General features: G+C 44.3%; 1 protein-coding gene across 1 annotated transcript in view; it reads left to right on the top strand.

Annotated features, from left to right (window-relative positions):
* TTF1 (transcription termination factor 1) overlaps window positions 1-12,271 on the top strand; it is a 29,720-nt gene extending 17,449 nt beyond the window's left edge. The window contains 5 exon segments of the mRNA XM_054502285.2: window positions 1,021-1,110; window positions 2,615-2,680; window positions 10,196-10,281; window positions 11,728-11,919; window positions 11,922-12,271. Of these exon segments, the coding sequence (XP_054358260.1) occupies window positions 1,021-1,110; window positions 2,615-2,680; window positions 10,196-10,281; window positions 11,728-11,919; window positions 11,922-11,977 (490 nt within the window). The 3' untranslated portion in view covers window positions 11,978-12,271.
* The last annotated feature ends 3,181 nt before the right edge of the window (window positions 12,272-15,452 follow it).

Below are 15,452 nucleotides of genomic sequence, written 5' to 3'. Positions count from 1 at the left end.
GCCATTGCACTCCAGCCCCGGCAACAGTGCCAGACTCTGTCTCAAAAAAAAAAAAAAAAAAAGAAAAAGGAAGAGTGAGTTATAAGCCTCAAGTGGATGACATACCAATGTTAAAAAGAGGACATGGTGATCATTAAGGGTAGTACTGGTTCGGGATCAACATAATTAAGATAACATGCAAGATTTAGCTATTAATTTGAGATAAAAATAGGAAACTTAAACTCTGAACGTATATTTACCTTGTGTAACATTGAAATGACCTCCACTGGTACATTTCAACCCTGTAAACATGGATGGCTCTCATTAAGAGCAACAGTGTTGTTGATCAGCGTGTGTGTCATGTATCTCCGTTGCCAAGAATGTAAATATAACAGCTAATGATCTGTCTATCAGATTGTGACAAATTTTGCTATTCAAGATAAGTACTTTTAAAATCTTTTTAATTGGGTCACTGCCTTTGCTAGAACCTTCAGTCAGCCTGCAGCCACTAGCTTTGGCATTAGAGGAATCATCAAATCATTTCTCACTTTACTAAATTTGTCTTATTTGATGTTTCCGAGGCTGGTAGTGGTAATAAGAGCAATGCCTGTCTGTGCATAAATAGTCAAAATACATTGAGGTCCAGGTACTGTGGCTCATGTCTGTAATCCCAGCACTTTGGGAGGCCTAGGCAGGTGGATCACTTGAGGCCAGGAGTTTGAGACCAGCCTGGCCAACATGGTGAAACCGTGTCTCTACTGAAAATACAAAAATTAGCTGGGCGTGGTGGTGCGCACCTGTAAGGAATCCCAGCTACTGGGGAGGCTGAGGCAGGAGAATCGCTTGAACCCAGAAGGTGGAGGTTGCAGTGAGCTGAGACCTGCCACTGCACTCCAGCCTAGGTGACAAAATGAGACTGTCTCAAAAGAAAAGTTAGAAGTTGGTTCTGAATGAGAGCAATTTAGATGAGAAAAATATAGGAAATTTTAATGAAAACTCTACCCTTGAAAGTAAACTATGTTTTTCTTCCTTTTAATGTAGGACAGAAATTCTAACCAAGAGGATGACTAATGGTCAGCGCATATACTATGGCATGAATGCCCTGCGGGCCAAGGTCAGCCTTATTGAAAGGTACGAAAAATAGAAACGTATGCCTCTTAACTGTTTCTGTCTCTAGCCAAAGAGAAGTTGTTAACCCAGCAGAGTCTGCAGTGAGATTGCCAAGGTCCAAATCCCTGTTCCAGCACTTTCCGCATGTATTGTGGGCATATGACCTACCCTTCTAAGTCTCAGTTTACTCATCTTAACTCATCTACTGAGGATGACGATAATCGTACCTAGCTCTTAGTGCTTTCAGGAGGATAAAAGAAAATAACATGTGAAACGTACTGTGTACTCCATATAGTTATTTTAGTCTTTGAAGCATTTCATATGGATATAAATTATTTACATCCATTGGAAAATGGGGGTAAATGACTCAGACAGAGCCCTCCTGTGCTCCAGCATGAGCTTGTTGGTGTCACCCTTGCTTGTCTTTGAGTTCCTGGTCCATGCAGGGTCCCCCCTAAAGTGTTAAAGGGTGACGAGGAAAAGGGAGACATGGGCCCTTTTTGTGATGCCTGTGAGACTAGTGGACCTGGCCCGTGTCAACTGAGGAACAGCAAAGAGCAGCAGAAGCCTGTGGGTTCTGGCCCTGCTGTCCGCCTTCATTCCCTCTGCCTCACACGTGAGCCCTGCCTAAGGCTCACTGTGGGTTTCCTGATCCTCTTTCCTAGGGGTGGATCGGGGGGTAGTTATGCCCCCGTCCAGTCTTCCCTGCTAGAGAGACTGCATAGATTACCAGATCCAAGAAGGGCATGTCAAGTCAAGCAGGCCTGGGTTCCAGTGTTGACCCCACCTATTAGTCATGCAATCTGGAGCCCGTGACTGAGTCTGTTGGCACCATTTCCCTGTCTGTAGATGGGGGGAGGGTTACTATAAATGAATTTGTGCACTTTAAGGTCTTAACTGGCTCGGCGTGGTGCCTGACGCCCATAATCCCAACACTGGGAGGCCAATGCAGGAGGAGCCCAGGAGTTTGAGACCAGCCTGAGCAACATGTCAAGACTCCATCCCTACAAAAAATCTAAAAAATTAGCCGGGCATGGTGCCACGTGCTTATGGTTCCAGCTTCTTGAGGGGTTGAGGTGGGAGAGTTGGCTGAGTCCAGGTGGTCGAGGCTCCAGTGAGCCACGATCATGCCACTGCAGTCCAGCCAGGGTGACAGAGCGAGACCCTGTATCGAAAAAAAGACCTTCACAGTGTCTGTCACATAGTACAGATGTCCTCTTACTGTGTGTCTATGTTGAATGATGAGGTGGTGTTTTTTACTGTGAGAAAGCAACACGGTTTGGTGAGAGACACAAAGAGCTCAAAGGGAGGAGAGAGGTTTTTTCAGCCCATCTCTGTAGCCCACCAACTCACTGAGCTGGATTAACCTTGGGCTGGGATGCTGACCTCACTGTGCATGTTTAATGAGGGAGCTGGAATGGGGCGAAAGCACAGATACCTTCCAGCTCTCAACACTCCACGCGTCCATGAAGATGGCTATCATGATTACTTGGCTTGAAAATTTAATTTTTATTTTTTCTCACAGGTTGTATGAAATAAATGTGGAAGATACTAATGAAATAGACTGGGAAGATCTTGCTAGTGCCATAGGGTAAGACGATTTGTTTAATATTAAACTAATTAAAATATAGAGATGACTTAATAAATATAATAACTCCCTGTCATCTTACAGGGCTGATAATGATGCTGCATTTGGAATTTTGTGTAAGTGGTGGTTAAAATTCAGTGTATTTGCTAGGAAACCAATTTGTTAGTGCAGAGGAAACAGTAATTTTAGGAGCAGTGTATATGTAAAGGCTCTGAGCTCCTAGGTAGATCAGGTTTTCATGACACTAAATACGTCATTAGTTGGATATGTTTTTCATTTTTCTTCCCTTTTTTCAGAGTCACATAGATCATCACACCTCAGGTGTTTTGTGATTACAGATTTTAGCTAGTACCTATGGCCCACCCACCTCCCTCCTATTTCAGTTTTCCAGTGGAAAAATAATTGTGTAAGGAAGTATTACCATACAATCGAGTTGACCTTGGCAGGCAATGGAGGTGATATTATAGCTACTTTAGTAATAATGGAGCGAATTTTCCCAGTACATACATTTTATCAATTCCAATTATGAAAAATCAAAGGCTCAGAATTACTCTTCACCCACCAAATAGGAGTGCCTATATGCCAGGCATCTTTCTAGGCTCTGGGGATACAGCATTGAACAAAAGACAAGTTCCTTGCCTGGTAGAGCGTCCATTCTGCTGACACAAATACCAAGTTTTGTATAGTATAGAATTAACCTAAAAACTACATTGATGATAATGATAGCAAACTCATAATTATTGACTACCTTGTGTATGCCAGGCACAAAACGTGGTGATGAATAAGGACTTTAGGAACTCACATTTAGTTCTGGGAAGAGACTGTAAACAAATAAGCTCATTTCAGACAGCATGGTACCAAATAGAAAACAAAAATAGAGTAGAAGGGACTGGGGGGCAATCAGATAGGGTGGTTAGGGAAGACTTTGGAAACAGAAGCGGTGGCAGGGTAGCCATGCGGGGATGAGACTGAAGGTGTTCGGACACAGAGTAGTGAATACAGACACCTTGAGCTGGCACTGGCTGGGCACATTCAAGGGACTGAAAAGGGACCAGGTGGCCCAGGACATTGAGTAAAATGATGGCAGCGATGGGCTGGGTGGGTCTGCAGGCCAGACTCCCATGCCTCAGGGGACTTCAGACAGTTGACAACACAGCACACGTTACAGACATCCAGGAGTTCCAGTTACCTTTGTGTACCCAATTTGGAACTTCGTAAACACTAGCAATTCTCTGGTTTTCAGCCCAGCTCTCACTTCAAAATCATCTGGGGAACTTTTAAAAAATACCAGTGCCGCATGAATGGGATTGGTCTGGTGCGGGGTCTGGCTTCGCATGAATGGGATTGGTCTGGTGGGGGGTCTGGCTGTCAGGGTTGTTCAGAGCTCCAGGTGACTCTGATGTGCTACCCTGCCGAGACCCCGTGCTTTAGCGCTGGTTAAATGACTTGGTCGGTTCCCAGTTAGAATGTTTTAGTTGTAACAATTCAAATACAGAACTGAATATCACGCCCCACCCATAAGGAAAAAGGACTTGACTGTTCAGTTTGATTTTGCCGTTTTTTTGGAATAGGTAATAGATTACGTAGTCCAGAATTAAAGAAACGTAGGCTGGGCACGGTGGCTCTTGCCTGTAATCCCAGCACTTTGGGAGGCCGAGGTGGGCAGATCACCTGAGGTCAGGAGTTCAAGACCAGCCTGGCCAACATGGTTCAACTCCATCTCTACAAAAATACAAAAATTAGCCGGGCATGATGGCAGGTGCCTGTAGTCCCAGCTACTCAGGAGGCTGAGGCAGGAGAATCGCCTGAACCCAGGAGGCGGAGGTTGCAGTAAGCTGAGATTGTGCCATTGCGCTCCAGCCTGGGCAACAGAGCAAGACTGCATCTCAAAAAAAAAAGAAAAGAAAGAAAGAAACCTGAAAGGAAACACAGTGAAAAGTGTCCCCTTACCACTCACCAGCCACGCGTAGCTCTGCAGGAAACCAGTGTCTATTTTCCATAGATGGTTTATGCAAAATGTCTGCAGGATCTGAGTGATGTTCTGATGGCTAACGTTGGCTATTTATACCTACTCTGTTTTTTCACTCCTTGAATAGGAGTTACCAGAGATTGTCTTTTCAAAGCACCAGCTTTGATTGCGTTGACCCTATCTTGTGATTATTCTAATGTCAGCTCTTTATCATACCCTCCCTTCAGCTCTCTTTGAGTTTATTTCGCTGTTGTTTTTCAACTTCTTGAGATGGGTTCTTAGCTCATTTTCCATTTTTCTTTCTTTGTAATGTACATTTAAGGCCATATGTTTTCTTCTAAGTACTGCTTTATTAGCAAAGCCCAATTATTTTTTTCAGAAACTTTATTAGGAAAATTTTAGACAGATACAAAATAAATGAACCTTCATGTACCTATCACCCCAGTTCAGCAACTGTCAAAATCCAGCCATCCTTATTAAACATCTACATTCACTCCCTCCAATTATTGTTATCTTTTTTGGTAAATTTTACATACTTTGCAGCCTTAGTACCTTTCAAAATTCAAATAATTCTAGTAATTCCATTTGGAATCAAATAATTCCATTTCTAGAAATACATTCTACAAAACAACTTCACACATACATGAAATGACTTGTATACAGAGTAACTGACTGCGAAATGCCTGTTAATAGGGGACTGGCCATATATGTATTTTACCCATATAGTGACATTCTTTATAGCTACAAAAAATAATGAGAAAGCCCCTCGGTCGTGGGGCACAGAGAGCGCCAAGATACAGTGTTGGGCGAGGAAACACTGTGTGGGTTGCAGGGTGGCGTGCCTGCGCCACAGAACAGGAAAGCTGCCGTGTGTGTTTATTCGAGACTTCCAGTCTCTGTGCTCTGGACCAAATAAATCAGACCAGCCCTCCCTCCAGCCCACCTGCCACCGAAGACACCCAAGAAAGGCAAATGAAATGTATGCAAAGTCTCTTAAAGGCTTCAAAAAGCTAAACAAGTTGCAAGAATAACAGAAAGAACCCCGCATCCCCTTCACCCATAGTTGCCTCTTCTGAACATTCTGCTACATTCAACTTTATCATCCCTCTCTCCCTCCTCCAAGGGAATACGGTTTTTCCCATAACCATTCAAGAGTTAGTGGCAGATACCACTTCCCAAGCAAGGATGTTTTTTTACATAACCATAATACAATCGAGAATCAGGAAGCTTCACATTGATAGAGTACACCCTCTAAAACATAGTCCACATTCAGATTTCACGAGTTGTCCCAGTGATGTCCTTGATAGCATTTTCCCCCTTTAATAATTGTTCCATTTCCTTAGTGTTCTTTTTTTTTTTTTTTTTTTTGAAGACAGGAGTCTTAACTCTGTTGCCCAGGCTGGAGTTACAATGGCGTGATCTCAGCTCACTGCACCCTCTGCCTCCCAGGTTCAAGCAGTTCTTGTGCCTCAGCCACCTAAATAGCTGGAATTAGAGGCATGCACCACCCTGCCTGGCTAATTTTTTTTTTTAATTAGTTTTTTTTTTTTTTTTTTTTTTTTTTTTTTTTTTTTTTGAGACAGATTTTCACTCTTGTTACCCAGGCTGGAGTGCAACAGTGTGATCTTGGTTCCCTGCAACCTCCACCTTCCGGGTTCTAGCAGTTCTCCTGTCTCAGCCTCTGAATAGCTGGGATTACAGGTACCCGCCACCACACCTGGCTAATTTTTGTATTTTTAATAGAAACAAGGTTTCACCATGTTGGCCAGGCTGGTCTCAAACTCCTTACCTCAAGTGATCCACCCACCTCAGCCTCCCAAATTGCTGAGATTACAGGCGTGAGCCACCACACCCGACTTTTTTTTTTTTTTTTTTTTTTTTTTTTTTGGTATTTTTAGTAGAGATGGGGTTTTGCCATGTTGCCCAGGCTAGGCTTGAACTCCTGGCCTTAAGTGAAGAGATGGGGGGTTTTGCCATGTTGTCCAGGCTAGTCTCGAACTCCTGGCCTTACTCCCTCTCGAAGTGCTGGGATTACAGATATGAGCCACCATGCCCGGCCTTCTTTACTGTCTTTTAATCTATGAAGATCGTCCATCTTTGCTGTTGATGGTAGTGAAATTTTGGAGGAATACAGGCTAAGTGTTTTGTAGAATGTCCTTAGTTGGCACTTGTCTGGTATTTCCTCTTGAGGAGATTCAGGCTGTGTCCTTCGGGCAGGAATACAGCATATTCCTGATGTTTCCTATCACTGCATTACGTCACAAGGCACATGATTCTCTTTTTGATTATTTTTTTATCATTTGGCTAAGGCAGCATCTGCCTCTTTTCCCCACTGTATAAAAATACTGGTTCTTCCTTTGGTGGTAAGAAATGGCTGTGGGGAGACATTTTAAGACTATATAAAGATCCTGTTCCTCTTTAAGCTTCTGTCAGTTTCCTTGTGGTTTTCATTTGCATTTCTCATGTGAGAAGTGAGATTGGACATGGCTCTTGTGTTTATAAGCTGTCTCTCTTTACCTGCACTGTGAGCCTTCACTGCACATAGCTCTTGCATTTTAATCAGTTCCTGCGATTGGAGAGGCCCACCACTCTCGATATCTGAACTTACTGCTTGCTAAGCAAGGGAGAGCTGGGCTGCAGAGCACAGGCCCTCTACGTGTTGCCAAGCATCATGGGGCTCGGGGATCAGTGACTTTCAGATGCAGGGATGTTGAGGGATTGTTTGGCCTTTGGTTTTGGAAGGTAGACAGTGGGGTGAGGCTGCTGCAGCCTGGCTGACTTCCAGAAGTGTGGCTACTGGTGTGAGGTCGCCATTGGTCCATTAGGAAAGGTTTTGTTTTGTTTCTAGTCAATATTCTGCGGAACCATTAGGGAGGGTTTAAACTGGTTCTGGTGGTTAGTTATTTATGGTTTGGGATTATAACCAAACAAGAAAGGACAATCCGTCTCTTCCTTCTTGAATGTGGAGAATTGGAAACTCTTAGTCCAGGCCCTGCCAGGACTCACAGATACATGCCGTGGTCCCAAAGCCTTTTCTTTTCTAGCTCATCTGAGGGGCAGGGCGCCCACTCTTCAGCATCGTAGGCCCCAAGCAGGGAGGGTGCCAGGTGCTTTGAAGGAGGTGATGCTGATGTGCACCCCATCAGCTCCCATCTTGTGAACGACTTACATTGACAAAGCCCTTTATAATGTCAAACCACTTTTTAAAAATTCAGCTTTTTGGCCGGGCGTGGTGGTTCACGCCTGTAATCCCAGCACTTTGGGAGGCCAAGGCAGGTGGATTGCTTGAGGTCAGGAGTTTGAGACCAACCTGCCCAACATGGTGAAACCCCATCTCTGCTAAAACACAAAAATTAGCTGGGCGTGGTGGCAGGCACCTGTAATCCCAGCTACTGGGGAGGCTGAGGCAGAATTGCTTGAACCCGGGAGGAGGAGGTTGCAGTGAGCCGAGATTGCGTCACTGCACTCCAGCCTGGGCCACAGAGCCAGACTCCATCTCAAAAAAAAAAAATTCAACTTTTCCATTAAATTTGTGTATACTTTGTGACATTTCTTCAGATCACATGATTTTTAAAATTAAAATGGGTTTTTATGGTTTTAAATAAAATTACGTGTTTAAAAACTGATTATTAAGCTGGATGTGGTGACACATGCCTGTTGTCCCAGCAACTCTGGAGGCTGAAGTGGGAGGATCGCTTGAGCCTGGGAGACAGAAGCTGCAGTGACCCGAGATTACGCCCCTGCATTCCAGCCTGGGTGACAGAGTGAGACCCTGTCTCAAGAAAATAAATTAAATAAAAATAAATAAACGGGCCCCACAAAATCCAGGTAGGGGGTAACTGATGAACTGATTATCTATTTCAGATTTACAAATCTGAAAACTCTAAGATAGAGATTATGGCATCTAGTCAAATACTGTTTGAAATACTACGTACTCTCAAAGTTTTAATAACAAAATGGTAAAAATTATATTGAAGGTTCAGTCTTCTCAGATTCTTAAAGACTTTGGGAATTATATAAGCAGGATTTAAGGATAGCATCTCCACCTACTGAGATGTAACACTCGCTTAGTTTTAAAATGTTCAGATCAGTTATTGTTACTTCTTGAAGCATGGGCTTGGGTCTGCAGCATGTTGGGCGCACAGCATTGTGGGAAGGGAAAAGGCACAGGCTGCCTTAGAGCTGGGGTTTCAGAGTGAGACAGATTTGGCATAGAGTCCAGGGACTCCACTTAAAGTCTGTGGGCAATTGTTCCCTATTTGTCTGAGCCTTTGTTTCCTCATCTGCATTATGGTTTAATAGGCTGTTAGGAAGGCTAAAGGAGATAATGGGCCAGGTGCAGTGGCTCACGCCTGTAGTCCCAGCACTTTGGGAGGCCAAAGCAGGTGGGTCACCTGAAGTCAGGAGTTCAAGACCAGTCTGGCCAGCATGGTGAAACCCTATCTCTACTAAAAATACAAAAATACAAAAATTTAGCCAGGCGTGGTGGCGGGCACCTGTAATCCCACCTACTCAGGAGGCTGAGCCAGGAGAACAACTTGAACCCTGGAGGCAGAAGTTGCAGTGAACTGAGAATGTGCCTCTGCACCCCAGCCTGAGTGACAGAGCAAGACTCCATCCAAAAAAAAAAAGAAGATAATGCAAGAAAGAGACATTGTCTGGTACCTGGCACATATGTCCTCAGCTAGTGGTTGCTGTGATGAAGAGGTCGGAAGAATCTGATCATCTTTTACCTCTACATACTTAGCAGATCAAATTCTTCATGCTAATCATTTTAACAACTGGATTAGTTAATTGTTTTTTAGTGTTCCCCTTTTATTAGGAAAAAGTGCCCAAAAAGTTAAGTTAGTGGTTTTTACTTTAAAAAACAATTTAAGAATAATTTCTGACCCACTTATTGTAAATTGAAATGTATTGTAAATTGAAAACGTAGCAAAACCTCATAAGCATCTGCTTTTTTTAGCTTTGTGAAATAAACATCAGGGAACATCTGTCTTTGAATTGTGACCAATATGTATGTGTCCTGAGTGTAATGGTTAAGAGGGTAGGGTCTGGAGTCACACTACTTGCTGAAGTCCCAGCTCTATCCCTGATTAGCCGAGTGAGCTTGGGCAACTTCTCTGTGCCTCAGTTTCCTCATCTCTCCAGCACGAGGGAGAGAGTGGTAACTCCCTCCTTGAGTTGTCGTGAGGACTATCTTTGCTGCAGTTAAGGTGCTTAGGGCAGGGCTGAGCACAAGGTAAGCGTTAGCCCGTTAGCCGGCATTATACTTTGCCTTCTCGACTAGTGATATAAGTTATTTTAATTTAAACAGAATCCATTCTGTACTACTGATTCTTTTTCCTCTTTACGTTTTTTAAACCAAATAAACAATAGCTTTCCATATTCCACAAAAATTGTGTCATATTTGTATCACACATGTATGACGATCTTATGTTTATGATAAAAAAGCTATAAACCTCACCTGAATAAATGTACTTACTACACTGTATTGAAATGATAGATTTTTAAACTAACTTGCTTTTTATCTTTTCTTTCCTTTTCTAAAGTGATGTTCCTCCATCTTATGTTCAAACTAAATTTTCTAGGCTGAAAGCTGTCTATGTTCCATTTTGGCAGAAAAAGACTTTTCCAGGTTAGTATTCTTAATATTTATATGGCTAAGAACATGGCGTTTGGTGCCACATGCTGGTAATGAAAGTCACCTAGGCAGGTGAGTGGACTTAGAGCCTCAGCTTCATCAGCTGCAAAATGGTGGAAACAGGCAGATTATAATCCCTATCTGACAGGACTTTCAGAAGTCCTAAATGAGGTCATGAACGTGTAAGGTGTGGTCATCCCAGTGCTTGACACTTAGCGACCACTCTGTAAATAACTGAGTCCTGCTGGTGTTGCCATCACACACACACACTCATGTGCACACAGCACATGCACACATGACATGCCCGTGCACCACACCACATGCATGCAGTCACACACACCACATGCACTCATACCACATGCACTCACACACACCACATGCACACACACACACCACATGCACTCACACCACATGCACTCACACACATGCTCTCACACACACCACGTGCACACACACATGCATGCACACACATACACACACAGAAGCATACACACATTCCAGAAAGAATAAAAGACACCCAGTTCCTTCTTTGTAGCCATTTATGGCTGGTTTCGATATGTAAGTCCCAAACTCAGATCATCAGAGCCATGTGAGGAACTTGTTAAAAACACACATTTCTGGCCAGATGCAGTGGCTCATGCCTGCAATCCCAACACTGAGAGGCCAGGGTGGGAGGATCACCTAAGACGAGGAGTTCAAGACCATTCTGGGCAGCATAGAGAGACCCTCCCACACACACATACCTATCTCTACAAAAAATACAAAAAGTATCCAGGCATGGTGGTGCTTGTCTGTGTTCCCAGCTACTTGGGAGGCTGAGGTGGGAGGGGGAGGCTGAGGTGGGAGGATTGCTTGGGCCTGGGAGTTCCAGGCTTCAGTGAGTGTGATTGCACCACTGCACTCCAGCTGGGGTGACAGAGCGAGACCCAATTTCAAAAAAAAAGAAGGATACAGATTTCTGGGCCTCATTTCAGACCTACGTACCAATTCCTAGTCTCTAGACCGAGTCCAGAACCTGGATTTTCACTAACGAGCTTGCAGGCCTGCACTCCCTCATGCAGTCTGCCCGGCACTGGTATTTCTCCTGGACCCACCATTTGGATGATATCGTACCCTGGGCTGTGATGAAATGCGTCTTTGCGTTCAGCAGACATCACTACCCGGGTTTGAATCCTTATGACCTCCATGGCCTTGGGCAAGTCTCTTCATGTCTTTATGCCTTGGTTTCCTTGGTTGAAAAACAAGTTAAAAACAGGGCCTACCTCATAGGATTTCTGCAAGGATTGAAGAAGTGAATGTGGGTAAACCAATTGGAACCAGACCTTACACACAGCAATAACAAGAGCAGTTCATATTCATTACCAGTCTCCTGTACGCCTCGACCTTGATAAGAGGCCTTGTACAGACAGATAACTGCACAATTAAATTTCTTTTCTGTAGAGATCATCGACTACCTTTATGAGACGACTCTACCTTTGCTGAAGGAAAAGTTAGAAAAAATGATGGAGAAAAAAGGCACTAAAATCCAGACTCCTGCAGCACCCAAGCAAGTTTTTCCGTTTCGAGACATCTTTTATTATGAAGACGATAGTGAAGGAGAGGACATAGAAAAAGAAAGCGAAGGCCAGGCGCCATGGCTCACGCCTGTAATTCCAGCACTTTGGGAGGCCAAGGCCGGTGGATCATCTGAGGTCAGGAGTTCTAGACCAGCCTGACCAACATGGTGAAGACATGTCACTATTAAAAATGCGAAAATTAGCCGGGTGTGGTAGTGCACACCTGTAATTTCAACTACTTGGGAGGCTGAGGCAGGAGAATCGCTTGAACCCAGGAGGCAGAGGTTGCAGTGAGCGAGATCGCACCACCGCATGAGAGAGAGAGATTACTATTTCTTGTCCCTTTTTCTCAGTTTGATTATATTTACATACATATGTCAGTAAATCTGTTTTCAGTATTGATGTTTAATAAAGAATGTACAATGGCCGGAGTTCTACTCTTTCCTCTGGAACATTAAAATGTATTGCCATTCATATTAAAATGTATTTGAATGTGAAAAGAAAGAGGAACATATGAATTGATTTAATAAATAATTACAACTAATGGTTTTATTAAACGACAAAAGTTTCACAAATCCCTCTAATTGTAGCAGAGAATAGGGTCACATTCTATGAACATTTCATTACGTGAGTTCAGCTATATGGGTACTAAGCGAAAATGAGAAAGTTAACAATTTCGAAAAAGCATGCCCTTCTGCTGTGTTTCCAGTTGTTTAGATGTCTGCTCTCCATGTATATATGGATCACATTCGTGTTAGATGAAGTTGTGAATCCGCTGTTCTCTCAAACTGGTCTCTTTCCCTTGTACCTATCATAGTGTACATAGCTCATCTTCCTGAGTTTGATTCTAGTGTTCAAAGATAGGTATTTTTCATATAAGATGTCCTGTCAAAGCAAGTCACTGAACTTACCTGGTATTTAACTGAAAACAAACAAAAAACAGCAATCTCTTCCATTGCTTGTAGAAAAACTGACTTAGGCCAGGCACAGTGGCTCACGTCTATAATCCCAGCACTTTGGGAGGCCAAGGCAGGAGTATCACTTGAGCCCAGGAGTTCGAGACCAGCCTGGCAACATGGTGAGACCTTGTCTCTATAAAAAGGAAGGAAGGGAAGGAGGGAGGGGTGGGGGGAGAGGAGGGGAGGGGACACTCTGTTATACTTATCGAAAGGTGCTAGCCAGGTGTGGTAGTGCAGCCTATAGTCTCAGCTACTTAGGAGGCTGAGGTGGGAGGGTCACTTGAGCTCAGGAGTTTGAGGCTGCAGTGAGCTATGATGGTACCATGTACTCCAGCCTGGGCAACAGAGACAGACCAGACTCCTAAAAAAAAAGAAAAGAAAGAAAAAAAAATGTGTCAGTGTCAATGCACAACTCCTGTTGGATATTCAAAGATAATTTCAATGGTGGGCTATTCCATCAATCAGGAAAGCAAAACCACCCGAGATATTTCAAATGGAGAAGAACGTAATATAAATTTTATGTTCCTTTTGGAGGGCAATTTGGTAAGATACATCAAAGCCTGAAGAGGCCAGGCATGGTGGCTCACACCTGTAATCCTAGCACTTTGTGAGGCCAAGGCAGGCAGATGACTTGAGGTTAGGAGTTCGAGACCAGCCTGGCCAACATGATGAAACTCCATCTCTACCAAAAAAAATACAAAAAAAAAAAAAAATTAGCTGGGCATGGTGGCGTGTGTCTGTAATTCCAGCTACTTGGGAGGCTGAGGCAAAAGAATCGCTTGAACCTGGGAGGCAGAGGTTGCAGTGAGCTCACACCACTGCACTCCAGCCTGGGTGACAGAGTAAGACCCTGTCTCAAAAAAAAAAAAACAAAATTAACAGATGCTGGGCATGGTGGCTCATGCCTGTAATCCCAGCACTTTGGGAGGCTGAGGTGGGTGGATCACTCAAGGCCAGGAGACCAGCCTGGCCAACATAGTGAAATCTCATCTCTACCAAAAATTAGCCGGGTATGGTGGTCTGCACCTGTAGTCTCAGCTACTCAGGAGGCTGAGGTGGGAGAATCACTTGAACCTGGGAGGCGGAGGTTCCAGTGAGCTGAGATCATGCCACTGCACTCCAGCCTGGAGACAGAGTGAGACTCTGTCTCAAAAAAAAAAAAAAACATAAGTGAGTCAATGTTCTGGTTTCAGATCCTATAAATCTCACCTTTTACTAAAGAAAGTGACTCAGAAAGCGAACAAAGGTAAAAAGAGAAAGACAATACCCACCTCACAAGAACTAAGGCTGAGGAACATGTACAATTGGTTTTGTTTTTGTTTGTTTTTTGGAGACAGAGTCTCACTCTGTCACCCAGGCGGGAGTGCATTGGTGTGATCTCGGCTCACTACAACCTCCGCCTCCTGGGTTCAAGCAATTCTCCTGCCTCAGCCTCCTGAGAGTAGCTGGGATTACAGGTGTGAGCCACACAGCGCCTGGCCCATAAAATTGTTTTTAAACAGGCTTGACTATGCGTTATTTGAGTTCTTGGCTCAGTTCTTGGTCATTTTGTCCTTGTCCCTAGGCATGTGTTTCAGCTGTTTGTCTTCACTGATGGACTTCATTACCCAACAAAGTGGCCCAGCACGGCAGATATCAAGTAGGTCAGAAATTAGTGTCTTAGCCAGACCAAGACATCCACTGACTTCATAGCACCACCTTCACTTTGACAAGTGCAGCTCAACAAACATTGGTGAACACCTGCAGTGAGCCAGGTACTGTTAGGAGCTAAAAAGACGAGCGTTGACAGGCCAACCATGGTGGCTCACGCCTGTAATCCCAGCACTTTGGGAGGCCGAGGTGGGAGGATCGGGAGGTCAGGAGTTCGAGACGAGCCTGACCAACATGGTGAAACCCTGTCTCTACTAAAAATACAAAAATTAGCTGGGCGTGGTGGTGTGTGCCTGTAATCCCAGCTACTCGGGAGGCTGAAGCAGGAGAATCACTTGAACCCAGGAGGCAGAGGTTGCAGTGAGCCAAGATCCCGCCACTGCACTCCAGCCTGGGCGGCAGAGACTCCATCTCAAAAAAAAAAAAACAAGCATTGACAGTACAGCCTTGGGGCCTGCTTTCTTGGAAGCTACACAGTCGAGCACTTCCTGAACACCATTTCCTGTTTATTTCCTGAAATACATGAGCAGGCATTCTTCAGCCTCCCTCGGTGCCATCAGCTCACTCCCAGCTTATCCAGGCTGTCACATGGTCCCTTGCCACAATCACTGCTTCCTGAACACCCTCCATCCTGGCATTCTCTCCCCCTGAGGCGCTTCCTTGTTTAAGACACCAGATCTGGGTGAGCCCTTCCCTTTGCCTGTTCCCTGCAACTGAAGAGCTGAATATTCCCAGAAGAAAACTACAACTGAGCTGGCAGATTTCACTTTAATGATGATAAAGCTCAAATGGACACAATGTTACCAAAGGATCCTACTCTGAATCTCTAGTAGGCTTGCTTTGCTTTTCCCCACATCAGCTCATGTCCACAGTCAGCCCTCTCACACTCCCTTTCCGCCTCATGTATAATCCACTTAGGAAAGTGAAGCCGTAAGACATAAGCTCCCTCCTCCCTCCACCAAGCAGACAAACCTACCTCCAGCCACACTTAGGCCGATCC

The sequence above is a fragment of the Pongo pygmaeus genome, chromosome 13 (assembly GCF_028885625.2).
Source record: "Pongo pygmaeus isolate AG05252 chromosome 13, NHGRI_mPonPyg2-v2.0_pri, whole genome shotgun sequence".
In the NCBI taxonomy this organism is placed as follows: Eukaryota; Metazoa; Chordata; class Mammalia; order Primates; family Hominidae; genus Pongo; species Pongo pygmaeus.
This window is presented reverse-complemented; position numbering and strand designations above follow the sequence as displayed.